Source organism: Sus scrofa, chromosome 7 (assembly GCF_054392235.1).
Source record: "Sus scrofa isolate SSC_HxYL_T2T_F1_AM1 chromosome 7, Sscrofa_HxYL_maternal_Yorkshire_Landrace_v2.0, whole genome shotgun sequence".
Classification (NCBI taxonomy): Eukaryota; Metazoa; Chordata; class Mammalia; order Artiodactyla; family Suidae; genus Sus; species Sus scrofa.
In genome coordinates, this window is record NC_139389.1 from 84,229,884 (window position 1) to 84,246,359 (window position 16,476).

At 54.4% G+C, this 16,476-nt stretch overlaps 2 protein-coding genes across 5 annotated transcripts; both read right to left on the bottom strand.

Annotated features, from left to right (window-relative positions):
- Window positions 1-2,372: 2,372 nt before the first annotated feature.
- CMTM5 (CKLF like MARVEL transmembrane domain containing 5) lies at window positions 2,373-5,050 on the bottom strand. The gene is made up of 5 exons (NM_001244546.1): window positions 4,701-5,050; window positions 3,567-3,719; window positions 3,053-3,145; window positions 2,766-2,850; window positions 2,373-2,662 (listed from the first exon to the last, which is right to left on the bottom strand). Exons 1-5 carry the CDS (start codon window positions 4,824-4,826, stop codon window positions 2,649-2,651), a joined length of 471 nt encoding a protein of 156 aa, NP_001231475.1. The 5' UTR covers window positions 4,827-5,050; the 3' UTR covers window positions 2,373-2,648.
- Window positions 5,051-5,699: 649 nt separating this feature from the next.
- Window positions 5,700-16,402, bottom strand: IL25 (interleukin 25). 4 transcript variants are annotated; one of them, XM_084969218.1, is made up of 4 exons: window positions 14,577-16,402; window positions 9,389-9,448; window positions 8,969-9,213; window positions 5,700-6,492 (listed from the first exon to the last, which is right to left on the bottom strand). In XM_084969218.1, the coding sequence occupies exons 2-4, from the start codon at window positions 9,395-9,397 to the stop codon at window positions 6,237-6,239; spliced, it is 510 nt and encodes a 169-aa protein (XP_084825344.1). In that variant the 5' UTR covers window positions 9,398-9,448; window positions 14,577-16,402; the 3' UTR covers window positions 5,700-6,236. The 4 variants fall into 4 exon arrangements, with proteins under 4 accessions (XP_084825344.1, XP_084825342.1, XP_084825343.1 ...); XM_084969216.1 differs by having other exon boundaries at window positions 9,389-9,554; XM_084969217.1 differs by having other exon boundaries at window positions 10,142-16,402.
- Window positions 16,403-16,476: the final 74 nt, after the last annotated feature.

The window sequence follows — 16,476 nt, forward strand, 5'->3', positions numbered from 1 at the left end:
CCAACTGGGAACCATGAGGTTGTGGGTTTGATCCCTGGCCTCACTCAGTGCGTTAAGGATCCGGCGTTGCCATGAGCTGTGGTATAGGTTGCAGATGCAGCTGGGACCTGACATTGCTGTGGCTCTGGTGTAGGCCGGTAGCTGTAGCTCAGACTGGACCCTTAGCCTGGGAACCTCCATATGCTGTGAGTGCAGCCCTAAAAAAAAAGACAAAAAAGTGGAGAAAACAAAGGTACCAAAGGGTGCAGCAATTGTAGACATAGGAGACAGAATTCAATGCTGAAGCCGAAGCTACCCTCCATCTGCCCGCCTCTGAAGTCACAGGAATTAAAGGCGTTCTGGGACAGCATTTTCCTCCAAAATGAATTTCCCACTGATGCTGGAAGAGGCTCAGAGCTGGCTGGGGATGGAGATGCAGAGAAAGCAGGTGGTACAGGTCCCTTTCTGTCAGCCCTATAGAAGTAAGCCCCAGGGACCCCCCCTCGCCATCCACTCCAGGTGCAATTGACTGGGGTCCAGGTCTGTGGGCCACGCCTCACTATGAGGGCAGCCTGAGACTCTGGGGCCAGCTGATGCCAGGCTGAACTGCTGCCCTGTGTGGACCAAACCAGGCCCCTCCTGTCTCATCGTGACCCCTCACCAGACACAGATGAGCAGGGCACACCGTACACTGCACATCTGCTCCCTCTGAGCTCCTGCCAGAGACAGGCTGGCTAAGGTCACACAGCCGCTCAGGAGCAGAGCTGGGCCTGACCCCACTCTGCTCTAAGTAAACCTCTGCCTCCTACTGGGCTTTATGGCCAGGCTCTCCTGACCACCTTCCCATCCCCTCACTGGCTCTCCAGCTCCTGGACTCCCCTGGCCAAGCCCTTTCTATCCCTCCTCTGAAGCCTTGACTGCCCCCTGCCCAAGGTGGGTCACCAGTCTTGAGACTGGCCTGTACATAAAGTCCTGAGAACTGAGCAGACACCAGAGAAAGACAAAAGCCAATCAGTTCTAGCCCTGGAGAGGCTACCATCTCTGATGAGCCAGGACCTGAGGAAGGAGATCGATAACCTGGGGGCAGGAAAAGCCAAGACCAAGAGAGGCCAGTGGTCAGCACCCGGGGGAGCAGAATACCACTACCAGAGTTCTGGGTTCAGGTGGGGTTTGGGGACCAGGGCCTGCATCTGGAAGGAGCACCCTCGAAGAAGGAAGGTACTTCAGGGCAGGGATGCACAAACATTGCAGAGGGGCTAGCAAGTCAGCTTGGATAAGCTAGGCCATGCTTGGCTCTGCAGGGCTGGGCAGAGATGGCCCCGCAGCACTGGGCTGCCATGAGACGGGCACGGCTAACTCCAAACTGCCCCTGAGCCATGACTGCCCTTTACTAAACCATCTTCCCATCTTTGAGCACTCAAAACAGGCCTGTTGGTGGCCTCTGAATCCCTGAGGCCCAGCATGAGTTCTGCATGCGGGAGATCCTTGGACAATGTCTGCTGAGGGGCTGGCAAGCTGGAAACATGGACCCACTAGTGGAGGGAGCTGGAGATGAGGCTGGGCCATTTTTCCTGAGCTATAGGGGGCTCAGTACAATATCCAGAACACCTGTTTAGATGTTAGGAGAACTAGGTTCCAGCCCTTTGTCACAAATAAAGAGGTCACTTCCAGAAGTTCCCATTGTGGCTCAGTGGTAATGAACCTGACTAGTATCTATGGGGATGCAGGTTCTATCCCTGGCCTTACTCAATGGGTTGAGGATCTAGCATTGCCATGAGCTGTGGTGTAGGCTGGCAGCTGCAGCTCCAATTTGACCCCTAGTCTGGGAACCTCTGTATACTGCAAGTACAACCCTAAAAAGCAAAAAAAAAAAAAAGGAGGTCACTTCCCTTAACTGGGCATGTCCTCTCTTACTTGAAATGACGGCATTAAACCAGCTGATATCTGAAGATTTGTCCAGCTCCAGCATTGGGGTCTCTCTGCCCTCTAATGCTAACCTCTTTCCTGCCACCCGTTGGCCAGGTCCGCCCCACACCACCAGGGGGAGCTCTACACACGCCCCAGGCAAGCACCTCACCTCTAAACCCACTAAAACCTGTGCGTGGGAGGCTGGGCAGATGGGCACACACTCACACTGGGAAGGCAGGTGTGTGCCTCCTCAGACACACAACTCTGGGTGCTCAGCCACCAGGCATATCACAAGGTCACCTTGCATGCAGTTGTGGCATGGAATGTTTGTGTTGATGGATGTCTTCAGCATCTTCAGTCTAACCCCCCACTTCCTCGTTGGCCCAGTCCCAGAGAAGGGACCATGACCTGCACACACCATCCGCATGAATACACCTTAGCATTCCTTGTCTGCCTAATTTCTGGGGAAGAAGAAGACTCACCGGTAGGATCCGAAGCTTTTAATTTGGGAACGATTTGCTTCCTCCTGCACCTTCCCCTTTGTCCCTAAAACCCCCTCCCCAGCTAAGCCTCATCAGGAGCCAGATCTCAGAGCACCAGGTCCCACAGACAAGTCCCCGGTGACTTCTCAGGCCTGGCTCCATTTCTGTAGGCCTGGGGTAGGGGATCGTAGGCTACAAAGTGAGTGAATCCAAAGGAGATGTCTCTGGGCTGTGCTGTCCCCCTTTTCTGGCTGGACCTGGGAGCCAGGTAGCCCAGGGTCACTGCTGGTCCCCTGTGAAGATGGAGCCAGGCAAGGTAGGGCAAGTCAGGGTGGGGTAGCTGGGGCAGGGTGGGTGGGAGTGGGGATCCCCTCTCCCCAGAACACCAGCACTCACCTTGGGTGGCCCTGGGTGCCATCTCAGTCTGGTAGATCTTAAAGGCATCATAGGCAAAGACAGAAACCAAGATGATGCCAAACACCTGTGGGAGCAGGAGCAGGGATGGCACCACAAAGGCCACCCGGCCATCAGATACTAGGGACGGGGAGGGGGTGGTATAGGGCAATGTGTGAGCCAGACCCCTGGCACTGGCTTGAGCTTGGGGCGGAGAGAGGAACAGAAAGTGTGCCACCACCAGCCAGAGGTCTTTGGGGAGCTGGAGAGCTCTGTGGGGCTGGACTCACGAAAGCAGCAATGGCAGCTCCTTCCCGGGAGGTCACAGCCGCAAAGGAAACCACCAAGAAGATGATGATGGCGCTGACACAGCGGAGGAAGTCCTGGGGGTTGGGGGTGCGGAGTCAAAGGGAAGCGGAGGGCAGGGGCCATCACCCTGCGGTTTTCCAGGCTAGTCAGTGTCTTGACTCTTGGGGCTGTGAATTCCTACACGGAGACTCACTTGGACACAACATAAAGCATTGGAGAGACAGAAAGATAGAGCTCACACAGCTCCCCCAGGGAGGGAGGCAGAGGAGTAGAGAGCCACCAGGACTAGAAGCCAGGGGCCTGGGCTGGGGCCGGGCCTGGATGAGGGAGCAGAGGTAGGGGATGTGGGCCAAAGCAGTGTTTGGATGCAAGGTGCAGGGGCCAGACTCCATACTCACCCAGGAAAAGGAGAGGGGCTAGGAGAGGAGAGGGAAAGTCAATGCTCAGAGGAGACTAAAGGGACCAGAATGGGGTGGGCAAGGCAGGGTCCCTCACCAGACAGGGCCAGTTCAGCCGGTCAAAGCGCTGGTAGTACTGGGTGGCATAGAGGAAGAGGAAGGCGAGCGTGATGAAGAACTCCAGCAGCGCGGCAGCCATGTAGGCGGAGATGGAGGCCGTGAAGCAGATGAAGATGATGAAGGTCAGGACCTGCAGGACCGAGGCGGGGGAAGCTTACCAGGGAAGGGATGCAGGTAGAGCCAGGCCTTTGCCTTCCCCTTATCAGAAGTTCCCTCGGCCTGCCCCACCACCTGGCCTTAGAGGTCTCCCCATCCCTGGTGGTAGGAGCCACATCCAGGGCCTTTGCCCATCAGTGGCTGTCTCCAGCCTCCTGCCTCTGCCAGCCCTGGCTGCCCCTGCCCCAGGATCCCAGCAGCCCCAGCGCTTTGGCCAAGCTGCATGGCTCCGGGGGGCACCATTCTATGAGAGCCACAAGAGAGGGGTCCCCTTTGAACATAGAGAACAATGGGAACACCGCCCCCTGGAGTGGTGCCCACAGCAGCCTGCAGCGCCAGGAGGGACCCCTGCCCTTAACACTTTCCCTACTTCCAGATGCTTAAAACTCCTCTAACAAGGACCAGAGCCTCTGGTTCCACACCAACAGGCAAGGTTTAAAAAGCCGATGCTCCACAGGGGACTCTGGGGTCCCTTCAGCTCTGATGATATAGGACGGCATATGTGCAAAAGACTTAAGTTCACACTTAGGTCTTGCCAAGTGACACGGGGAAGATCATTTCCTGAGGACAGACGTTCATAGGGAGCAGGCAACAGATAAAGAGGGGCTGCAGGAATTCTGCCCTTTTTGATAGTGGAAAAGGCCAAGAAGAGGCCATCTTAGAGCTCAGGGAAAGGCTGGCTGGTGTCACCCCTGTCCCATTCCTGTGCCTCACACTCCCCAATGTCCCAGAGAGCTGTCCTCTAACTTCAATCCTTCCTGCTGCAACTGAAGCCTACTGTGACCACCTCCAGATGGAGAGGCAGCAAGAAGACAGGGGAGGAGATACGGGGAGGGGAGCCGGGCAGGAAGGGTGTCTGTGAGCCTGGGGAGGGAGGCGGCTGAGGGGTGAGCCCTGGCTGGAGGGGGGGCAAGGCTGGGAGACGAGGGTTCCAAGTTGGGGAGGCAGCTGTTACCAGCTCAGTTTCCAGCAGGATGCCTTTGAGGGAGGACAGGAAGGTCTTGTCCACGGCGAAGCCCTGGAGCCCTGCAGCTGCCACCTCTTCACGGGGCCGGTCCCGGCGATCCCAAGCACTGAGCATCTCCACAGGGCCCACTGGGCGCAGCCCCCTACTGCCACCAGCCCAGGAGGGGAAACAGGAAGATGGAAACCTGGAAGGATGGGGACGCAGACAGGCACAGGAAGACACTGAAACCTGAAAGTGAAGCAAAACCTGAAAGTGAAGTGGGCAGGCCTGCTGTGGGGCCCAGAGAAGGCGGCTGTAGTGTTGCGGAGGAGGCTTGCCCAGATGGGCCTTCATGCAGCTGCTGGGAGTGTCCTGCTGGTGGCTGCACTGCCCCCCAGGAGGCACATGGGAAGGGAGGGGCAGGGAAGGGGGGAGTGGTCAACCCTCCCCTCACTCAGAGCCCAACCCTGCTGCTGAGGGCAGAAGAGGGAGGGGGGAGGAGGAGGTCCTTGGAGAAACTGGGAGGAGCTGAGAGGTGACCCAGAAGCATTTGGACTAGGAGCCCCCAAGGACCCAAGCCTGAGGAAGTCTGTGTCCCCCTTCCCTATCCTTAAACCTCTTCCTCACCGTCCTCTCTCCCAGTTCCTTTTTAGGGAGGGTGGGAGCTGGAGCCCAGCCCAGGCAGCAGCCCCTGAACCAAGCTACAGCAGCCAAAACTGAGGACAAAGGCAGATTGTTGGGGGGACAAGGGGGCGCTGTGTGCCTGCTGCAGTGCCTCAATGGGCCTCTGTCTCTCCAGCATGCCAGGAGGGCAGCCTGACCCCCACCCCAGTGTTGACGGCTGGGCCAGGGATCCAGGGAAGGGGAAGGCTGGGGGGGTCCAGCGGAAACTCTGGAGGGCAGTGGGAGAGGGCAGTAGGTGAGGGCTGCCAGTGGGGAGGAGAAGGGGCCAGGCTGGGGACCACAAGATGCTCAGGCACGAGGGATGCCAACAACAAATTAGGCCACTTTTAAATACAGATGATTTATTTGGATAATTCTCCTCATGCTCAGGAACAGTCTCTTCCTCAGAGGCACCCATGTCAAAAGTAACTACACCAGGATGTATAAAATAGAGCATCCAAAGTAGGTGCTTACCGAGTGTTTCATGAATGAATGAATGAGCAAACGAATGAACGAAATGAAGGGTTCTCCATGGCGAAGGGGAAAATATCAGAAAGTGCCTGTGCTGTACCAGGGCAGCTGGGGATGGGAGGAAAGAAGAGATGGAAACAGGCAGAGCTTTGAAGACCTTTCCCAGGAGGAAATGCCAGGACACCAGCCTCCAGGGGCCATAAGCAGCCACTGTTCCCCTGGACTCACTTTGCATTTTCCATCCACTTCAAAAAGTGCAAAGTGCGGTCCCCCCCAAAATCCTTTCCCAAGATCCTGAGACTTTGGTGGTGCTTTGGAGGGGTTGAATGCTCCGGCATCCTAGCTCACAGTGGCAGGTGGTTGTACACCCAGCTCCAGTGTTCGACCAGAGCCCAGCCATGGGTGGCTCCATTAGGCCATCACACGGGGCCGCACACACACGCAAGCCAGGGAGACTTGGTAGAGCCTGGGCTCCAGACAGTAGCTATCATGGGCGCCCTGCTGTCCAGGGCACGGCCGCCGGTAGAAGACGGTCTGGTTGTGGTACAGCAGCTCTGAGTTACCCAGGGGATCCATGTGGGAACCCGTCCGGAGGCTGACACAGTGTGGACACAGGCAACGAGCGTGGTACAAGTCCTGGGGCAGCCGGTTCAAGTCTCTGTCCAACCTGTGGGGGTGGCAAGCGTCAGGTCCTGGAGGGAGGCTGGCCAGCAGATAGGGGATGGGCTGGGAGCAGCGAGGGCCAGAGTAGAAATGCCAGGGCTGTCAGGGGCCTGGCTTCTTGTCCCAGCTCTGGTACCCACCTGCTGGGTAGTTTGAATAAGCCTCCCTTCTTCTGGGGTTTATTTTCCCCAACTGTAAGGGAGGGTCAGGGATGGATGAAAGACTTTCCAACTGATCCCAGAGCCCTAAGGGCAGCACAAGCTGGTGGACAACTCCTGCCTGAGCCTCTACCAGACCTGCTCAGCTTCATGTGATATATATATGCTGGGCTCTAGCATGAGGTTTCTTTGTGTAATTGTTATTCTACTTTCAGTGCTTTTTTTTTTTTTTTTAATTTTAAGGTGAAATCTGCTCTTAGATCGGGAAGTACAAGAAAGCATCAAGTGGGAGTTCCTGTTGTGACCCGACTAGTATCCATGAGGATGCAGGTTCGATCCCTGGCACCTATCAGTGGGTTAAAGATCTGGATCCAGCATTGCCCTGAGCTGCACTGTAGGTCGAAGATGTGTCTCAGGTCTGGCGTTGTTGTGGCTGTGGTGTAGGCCGGCAGCTACAGCTCCACTTATCCGATTGGACCCCTAGCCTGGGAACCTCCATATGCGGCTGTGGATGTGGCCCTAAAAAGCAAAAAACCAAAAAAGCATCAAGTAAAGGTTGCCGACCACCTCTAGATACCAGTGTGCATGTATTATAAGCACATGTAAGAGTGGATACTAAGACATTGACTTACTCTGAAAGGATATCATGGCCCCCCTTTGCAGGTCCTACAAAGGTTTGGGACTTTAGAAGCCCAGTGGGAAACAGCCGCTTGGTCATAAAACCATCTTCCAAACAGACAGGCCTTAGCAAACTGGGGCTCTTTTGCTGGTGCAGCATCACCTAGAGTGGGTTCCCTAATAAATACGGTGCAGCAGAAGGGGGTCTGTGGCCAAATGGGTCTGGGAAGCACTGAGTTTAATGGTCTCTTCTCTGCAGACCTGAACCTGCTGAGCACACTGGGAACCCCCAAGGGGTGGGGGCTGCAGCAGCTTTCCCCACACTTTCTCGACATCATCACTTCTTTTCTGAGGAGCAGCTTGTAGGACAAGGGTTGCAAAGAACACCCTTTGGGGAAGACTAGTCCGGTGGTTACTGGGGGTTCGCATTCTCCCAATCAGGAGTCTAGACCCCAGCTGAGTCAGCCAATTAGCACCCAACCCCCTCAAAGGGGCTCCCACCTCTTTGGATTTAGCCCAGAACCCAGCCAATCCCCTGAGACCACTTCAAAGCATCGTAACAAGCCGAAGTCTCCACCATGGATCTACTGCCAGTCAAAGCTGACCCCCTCCCTAACCACAGACCTTCTCCATCCATCCATCCCCAAAGCCAAGGTTAAGTCAGAACTAGACTTATAGTGAGTGGGAACACAGACTCCCCATGAAGACACAAGACAAAGGAGAAATGTTGGGGATCCCTGAGGCACTCATTTTTAATTTTTAAATTCATTATCCTGATTTCAGTGCTTCCTAATGTTTTTTACATCCTGACACAAATAGTGAATTAGAATATATGCATGGCACACAGAGAAAGAATAAGACTGCTCAGGATGAAGAGTTCCCGTCGTGGTGCAGTACAAATGAATCCAAATAGGAACCATGAGGCTTCTGGTTCGATCCCTGGCCTCACTCAGTGGGTAAAGGATCTGGCATTGCTGTGAGCTGTGGTGTAGTTCACAGACACAACTCGGATCCCGCGTTGCTGTGGCTGTGTTGTAGGCTGGCGGCTGTAGATTTAACTCAACCCCTAGCCTGGGAACCTCCTTATGCCACAAGTGTGGCCCTAAAAACAAAAACAAAAACAAAAACAAACAAACAAAAGACTGCTCAGGATGAAAGATAACCAGCCTGAAGCTCAAGCCCCAACACCTCCCACCCAAAGCGGAGGGAGGGTTTTAATCTCTTCATATACTCTCTTCCATTCATGGCTCAGGGCCTTTGGTATTGGGCAGCTTCAGGCCTATATTGTACATCATTATTCCCTGATATTTTAGTTAGAAAAATGTGGCCACTGTAGGAAAAAAGAAGAGGATGGGGGCGGGGGGGAAGAGAAGTAGAGACAGAATAAAGGGAGCAAACCAACATTTTCTGTACTAAGTGCAGATTTTTCACACCTTATTTCATATGATCTGCACCATTAGCCATGAGATATTACTTCGTTTTGCAAGTGGGAAATAACTGAGCTTTGAACCCTTTTGTAATTGGCTCATAGTCACCCAATAAGAGTCAGAGCAAGGCCCCCTCTAGCACCCAAACTTAACAGCCTCCCTGAGGTTAAAAGGGGAAAGGTAGGCTGGAATCGGGTGGAACTCCCCTGGTCCCTCACACATATTCTGACTGGCACAGAGCAGGCATTCAGGAGGGGACAAGGGCCCGAGGACTCACTCGTATCTCCAAGGGGCAATGGATCTGCTGTTGAGGGGTCCGTCTTCACTCGCCTTGCAGGATTCTGGGTGGGGAGTGGGGCTGGCCATCTCCAGAGGAGGCATGAGCACAGCATTCTGCTTCAGCCACTCTTCTATGGGGTTCTGTCCTTTGCTGGGGCAGCAGTTGGGCCAGTGGGGACAGCCCTTCTGGGACCACAAATGGAAGGTGTGGGTTCCCATGACCATTGCCAAGAACGCAACCGCCTGCAAGAAAAGGCCAGTGAGAAAACTGCTCCCATTGGTCTGGTTGTCCCTTTCCCCAGCTGTTCCCTGGGATCTTGATTTTCTGCCCCACCTGGGAGCTCCCTCCACCTCCAGCCACCTCTCTGCTCCTGTCCCAGCTCAGCACCATCCCAGCGGGGCCACTGCGCACTCTTACCTGGTACATGCTGGCTGCTGCTGGCCCAGCCTCGCTGCTGTGCTGCCTGACAGCAGGACCCTGTAGAAGCAGGTTGACTGGAGCAGTTTAGGAGTCCTGGTTTTATTTTCAGCAATCCTGTTTTGTTTATTCAAATTTATTTCCACTACCTTTTGGAGGGTGTGACCTGAGATTAAAAAACAAAACAAACCCCCCCCCCAAAAAAATCGACAAACTTGAAAGGGTTTCCAAAAGCTACTTTAAATGCTAGACTCCTGGAAGTTGTGATTAACATCATTGTAAGTCCGGTAGCCTATTGGGTAAACTTTGTTCTTTGCATCTTTCCGGGCGTGGGGTCAATGCAACAGCATCCTACTATTCTGTGCCTTTGAGAACTGGCATTATGGGCATTTCTCTGGTTCCCTTGGTACCCAGAATTAGGGAACATCATCCAGTCTCTCACCAAGAGGCATCGTTTCTATGATCCCTGCTGCTTCCACCCAGAGTCTTTTCTCTTCTCTTTCTTCTCATTTATCCTCCTGATCACCCATCTTAGTGGGCATTTCCCCTCTAACCCCTTGTTCTCTGACCCTTTCTGTTCTCTGACCTTTCCTCACCTTTGATGACCCTGACTTCTTTGACCACGATCATCTAGGACTTTGAGCCATTGTCCATCACCCGCTCCCTAACTTCCTCCTCGAGCTCCTTGGGGGCCACCCCATTCCCATCCCCACCCCTACTTTCCCACACTTCCTCTGGGCTAGCGATACAGACCTAAGCCCACAGCTTGCCAGGAAGGCCCGGACCCCATCAGTCTGTTGCTTTGTTGTACAGGGTCTGGTGGAAGAAGCTGTAGATGACTGTTCCCATCTCATGAATGGCAAGACCGAGCCAAGAAGAGAAGGGGCAAGGGGACATCCTCAGCTGAGACCTAACAGGAGCACCCAGCTCCCAGATCAAGATCCCTGCTGGGCCTTGGGGATAAGGACTGTGGCTGAGGGAGCTGTCACTCTCAGGCTATGGAGCAAGCCCACCCAGTCTCAGCTCCAGGGGCCACCACTGTCAGCCAGGACAGGGATATGTGTGCTCTGGCAAGGCTCCAGCTGGGCCTGGCCCCAAAGACATGGGTCAGCAAGGGGCTACCCCATCTGGGAGGCTCTTTGCCTACTTCCTTCCAGTCTTCTTTTCATCCTTGCTTGCCAACCCCCTTCATCCCCACACCCACGACCCCCCCACCCCGCAAGCCAACACACTCATACACAGACATTGTCTCTAGAATGATGTTTCCTGATTTGCATGTGCTTTCCCTTAGAAAATACTCCTCTGGTAACCAGGGACTCGGGAAATAAACAAAGAGAACCAGGAATAACTTAAACTCAGGGTGAGAAGGAATCCTTTGAATGCTTCAGAACAAGGCAGCCCCAAAGCAGCAGGGCATTCTGGGGAAGGGGGAGAAGCTGCTCTGATGAGTTTGGGGGACCTAGAAGTGGAGGCGGGATGGGGCTTAGGGGAAACAGGTGGTGGCTGGGAGAGCAGGGGCACTTAGGAAGAGCACTAAGGCCAGGAATACAGCGCCCTGCTCCCACTCTCTGCCCCATTCTCTGCCCCTGGGCTCCCAGGCCCCCTCTCGTTTCCAACCACTGCTGGCCTCAGCTCCTGGGCATCGTGTGCCAGAACAGTGCCAAGCCCTGCACACACATCAGCTCATTTTACCCTAATAATAAAACCATGACATGGAAACGATTATCCCCATATGAAGATGAAGAAACTAGGACCCAAAGAAACCGAGTAACGTAATCAAGGCCACACAATTAGGAACAAGCAGAACTGGCTTCCCACCCCATCTCTGACCAGCTCCAAATCTAAGCTCCTGGCATGGAGATGCCACATGGTGCTGACCCCTGATTGGCTGCAAATAGAAGGGAAGCCCCCCCTACCCCCGCAGTGTGGGCTTTCCCACTCACCTGTGGTGGGCTGAGGCAGGTGTCACCTGAACCTGCCTGAGGCCCTAGGGCATGCCCACCCACACAGGCATTCAGCCCTGCTGGCCGGGTTCCACAGATCCAGCTTCTTCCTTCCCAGCCCTTGGTCTGGCACATGGCCCCAGGGTGGCATCTGGTATTTCTGGGCAGCCCCCAATACCAGAAAAGACTCTGAGGGGGCAGTGTTCTTCCAGAAGAACTGGAAACCTAAGGGTCTCCCCCAAACCGATCAGAGCCTCAGACCCTGACCCTGGACCAGAGCTCTTGATCTTGGCCTCCATCCAGGACGGGGTGCTCGAAAGAGCTGGAAGTGATCCCAGCTACTTGTTTTATTTGCTGACGCTGCAAAGGATCCACATTGGTTGCATGAGACATGCCCTCCAGGAGGGGCCTTTGGGGTGTCCCCCTGCCTCTGTGTGGACCAGGACCTCCTCTGAGGAAAGCCCTGAAGAGCTGAGGGAGGACCCTTGAAGCACACAGTCTCCCCCGGGGTTGGTCATCATAGTCTCCCCTGTGATGAGCAGCCCTGACCCAGAACCTGTGCTCCAAGCCGCACACACACACCCCCACCCCCTCCCACTTGCTCAGTCTCAGCCCTTATCTCAGTCGCACCTGTGGGTCTCCTCAGGGTGACTCCCTGCCGTGAGAAACATTTTCCAGAGGGTTTTCCTCCTGGGGTGACTAGTTTGGGAATCCCTGAGTCACTTCAGCTTCCAGGGAATCCTTGGGGGCGTGGGGAGATAGGGGTGGCAATGGGGAGAATGCTGGAGAGGGAAGCAGAGGAAAATTTGCCCAGTACCTGACATCAAGGGTGCCTCCACATATGTCCTCATCTGCCTGGGTCTGACCAGTTGGCAGTCCCACCCAGAGCCTCTGGAAAGAGATCAGCCCTGGGCAGGGAAGATATGATAGGGGGTACTCCACCTTGGCCAGGAAAGCTTGCAAGATGCTGTCCTGACCTTCCTCAGAAAATCATTCAAGTTCTCACCCCACCCACTCCCTTGAAGTCCTGCCCCTGCCCTTGACCAGCTCTTCTCCTATAGGACTCTCTCTTCTCATTTGCAGAAATGTGGGTGTTTGGAGGGAGGGAGGTTGGGAAGCGGTGGGACGGCGGTAGCAACCTGCATGGCCACAAAAGGGCCAACCAGCCTGGCAGCTCCTGAAATAGTGCTGAAAGCATAGGACTCCCCTGGGCCTATTGAAGCTCATCTGTGCTCACCTGATGGGAGGAAGGGGCACTGGTGGTTAAAATGCTGAAATACTTCTGACCCTGCTAGTAAACAGATGCTGTGCTCAGTGCTGGAGCACCCCCATGCCACAGCCTCCCTGTGATCCTGCAACTAAATGGGGGCCAGATGGGGACCTCTAGGACAGGTTCCCATGTCCTGATGGGTAGATGATGATGGGACTGGTTGCTAATTATTTGTAGTATCACCTTTAGTTACAAAGGTGCCCGGAGCCTGCCTTCAAAGGGAACCCAGTCTGGGAGTTCCTGTTCTGGCTCAGCGGTTACAAACCCGACTAGTATCCATGAGGACGTGAGTTCAATCCCTGGCCTTGCTCAGTGGGTTAAGGATCCGGAGCTGCTGTGTAGGTTGCAGATGTGGCTCAGATCCCATGTTGCTGTGGCTGTGGTATAGGCCAGCAACTGTACCTCTGATTCAACCCCTAGCCTGAGAACTTCCCTATACCACAGTGAAGCCCTAAAAAGACAAAAAAAAAAAAAAAAAAAAGAGGGAGAGAGAGAGAGAGACAGGGAACCCAGTCTGGCCTGAGAGACATGCAGAGAATCAGAGTGAACAGGACAGAAAGTCCAGCAACTTCTTCCCCCAGCCCAGCGAGGCCTTTGGCTTACTCAGCTTTGTCCAACAGTCGTGGCTGCCCTGTTCATCAATCCATTTGTCAAACACTTACTGAGCATCTGCTATCCACCAGGTACCATTCTAAATGCTACTAGGAATGCAGAGGAGGACAATCCAGATAAGGTCCCTGCATCAGGAATCTCAGGTTTTAGGAGGAAACAGATGGCAAACAAGGAAGTGAGATAATTTCTGATAATGATAAGTGCTATGAAGAAAATGAAACAGTGTTAGAAGACAGGGAATTACTGGACAGTGGGGAGTGGGTAGTGAGAAGGGGCACCTTTAGCTTAAAAAGCTAGGGAAGGCTCCAAAGATGCAGGATTTGACATGATGATGGAAAAGGGTCTGGGGCAAGAGTGGTCCAGGCAGAGGGCACACGACATTCCACCCAAAGGTGGAAGAGCTTGGCATGTTTGAGAAACAGAAAGGACAGTATGGCTAGAAAAACAAAGGCTAAGGGTGAAGGGAAGAGATGGGTAGGGACCAGATCACATAGCGTCTTACAGGCTGTGGTGGAACATTTAGATTTTACCCAGGGTCAGTGAGAAGGTATCAACTGTATTCAAGCATGATCTACGTGATGGCAGTTTCTTCAGGGCAGGCACCATGTCCTTGACCTTCTGCTGCCCCATAGAGCTGGCATCAAATGACAGTAAGATTTGCTTTGAGCCAACATTTACACATCATGGACCAGGCACGGTTCTCAGGATTCTCTTAATCCTCCGTTCCATTATTATCCTACTTGACGGACAAGGAACCTGAGGCTCCAAGAGGTCACATAGCTTGCCCAGGTTGGACTTTGCCAGGGTTGGAACCAGGATTAGAACTCAGGGAAGCTGGATGCTAATGGGGCTAAAGAGAGGAGAACTGGAAGAATTCATAAGCACTTGAGATGTTCCGCAAATCAAGAAGAACAAGAACAGGTCAAGAAAGTCATGACGGAATGGCATGAGGACGAGACCAGCTGTGGATGAGCTTGGCCTTGCTGGGAAGGGACAAGATTGGAAGAGAAGACTGGGACCCAGAAGGCCAAATGGAGAGGTTCCTTCCTTCCTACCCCCTGAAGAATGGCAAAGACAAGCCTGAAGCTGAGGGCCCTCCTGTCTGAGGCAGGGTCTTAGCAACCCACCCAAACTAACCTGGGGCTCAGAACCCTCCCTGAACAAGTCAGAATCATGTTAAACTTTTGTTTGGGAACAAGAGGGCAGAGATGAGGCCTAAGAACAGGGAGAAGTCTCCTCCTGCCCTCAACAAACACTTTGAGCTCTCACCAAGGTTCAAGCTGTGGGGGGAGTGGGGAGCCATGCAGAGCCAAGGTGAAGAGGAAGAGCCATTGTGCCATGGACTTTACACATATTTACTCACCAAAGTCGCTGTCCAGATGAGGAACTGAGCAACAGAGATGTTGCAGATCTTGACCAAGGTCACCCAGCTGACAAAACAGGATTCACTCCTGAGTCTAACTGGCTCCACTCCCTGCCTGAGCACTCCAGAAACACAGACTTGTTTTCCTGCAGGTTTGCACTCGGCTCCCCAGTCACCTAGCCGCAGGCACAGGGCCTCAATGCCCACATTTCAAACCACCGTTTTGCCAGCACTTCCTTCCTGCTTAGTCTTTTCTGGCTTCCATCTATTTTCCCCTTGTGCCAGTCAGAGCGGTCATCTTTGGGAACTGGGTTTCCTGCCCACCTCCATCTTGAGCCCCACCTCCATCTTGTGCCTTGGCAGCCCCCTGGGCAGTGGTCATGCCAAGTCATTCTCCAGCTGCTAAATTCCAGGCAGCCAGACCCCCCAGGGCTGTGGTCTGGAAGAAGCTGCATCAGGCTGGAGCTGGAATGGGGGAGCTCTCTCTTCAGATGCATCTGTAAATTTAAAAATTCCTCTCTCAGGGTTCCTGTTGCAGCGCAGAGGAAAGGAATCTGACTAGTATCCATGAGGATGCAGGTTCGATCCCTGGCCTCGCTCAGTGGTTTAAAGATCTGGCATTGCTGTGAGCTCTGACGTAGGTCTAAGACAGGGCTCGGATCTGCCATTGCTGTGGCCAGCAGCTGCAGCCTGGATTCAACCTAGCCTGGGAACTTCCATAAGCCACACGTGTGGCCCTAAAAAGCAAAATAAAGTTCCTCTCCCATCCTAAGAGAGTCTGAGTCTGTTCATAGGTGCCCAAGCAATGAGGGGGTCGGATGGAGCTGGGGCAGGTATCCCCCCTCCCCTACTGGCTCCCTACCTTTCCTCCCACCTACCTGGACACGGACACGTGGGCCCGGAATGTGGGGTGGGGGGGTGCTGGTAGGTGGGAGGAAAGGTAGGGAGCCTCTATCCAAGGCCTCAAGTTCACAAAGCGCCTTAAATTAGACTTCTGATGTTATCGCCAAATGAGGTTTTACACAGAGCCATTGTCTGTTCACGTGTTTGAAGTGTTAATGCGCTAAATGTAAACATTGAAAATATACCACAGCTTTTCAATCCTGTTTGGCATCTCACTTTTTAAATTCCAGGAAGCTCAAAAACGGAAGAAGGAAGGTTCTCTGGAGTTTCTGAGGGGCCTTGATGTATGCCCCCAAAGGAAGAACGCGGAGTGGGGGCTAGGTGGAGGGAAGTTGCGCCCACAAAGGAGCAGTAAGTAATAGGGCAGGAGAGGTGTGGGGACCCCAGAGCCCCGCCCTTTCTGCTGAAGCTCCTGAGGGGCCAGAACGCAGCTCCTCTGAAAGAGTCCTATCCGCTGTCCTCAGTTCTCCTCCTCCTGGCAGCAGGAGTGAGCCAGAGTGACGGCGAGGGACAGGCCCGGACTGGCTGAGGCGGCACGACCGGCGGGGCGGCAGCTCTGGGACCCGACGCTCAGGCAGCACGTTCTCTCCTCAGGTCCAGAATCCGTGTCCAGCCCCAGCCCCGCGACCTGCCTCCCCCGCAGAGAGAGGCCAAGCCAAGAGAGTGGAGCGGCTCCGCGGAGGACCCCAGAAAGACGGAAGAGGCGCGCTCCCTCCCACGGGAAAGACAGATGTGGGGCTACTGAAAGGCGGGCAGAGAGGCGCGGGGCAGGCGGGGGAGAACAGGAGCGTGACCGGGAGAGGAAAGCTCTCCGGAGGGAGCGAACCAGACCACCGGGAGGTCCGCCGCGACGTCGGGCAGGAGCAGGCGCCGGGGAGAGGAGCCAGGAGGGGGCGTGCAATTTGGCCCGAGGGTCCTGAGCTGAAACTCAACACCCGCCTTTAGAGGGAACGTCCCCCTTTCCCCTCCGCCCCTTCTCTTCCCCTCCCTTTTCCCC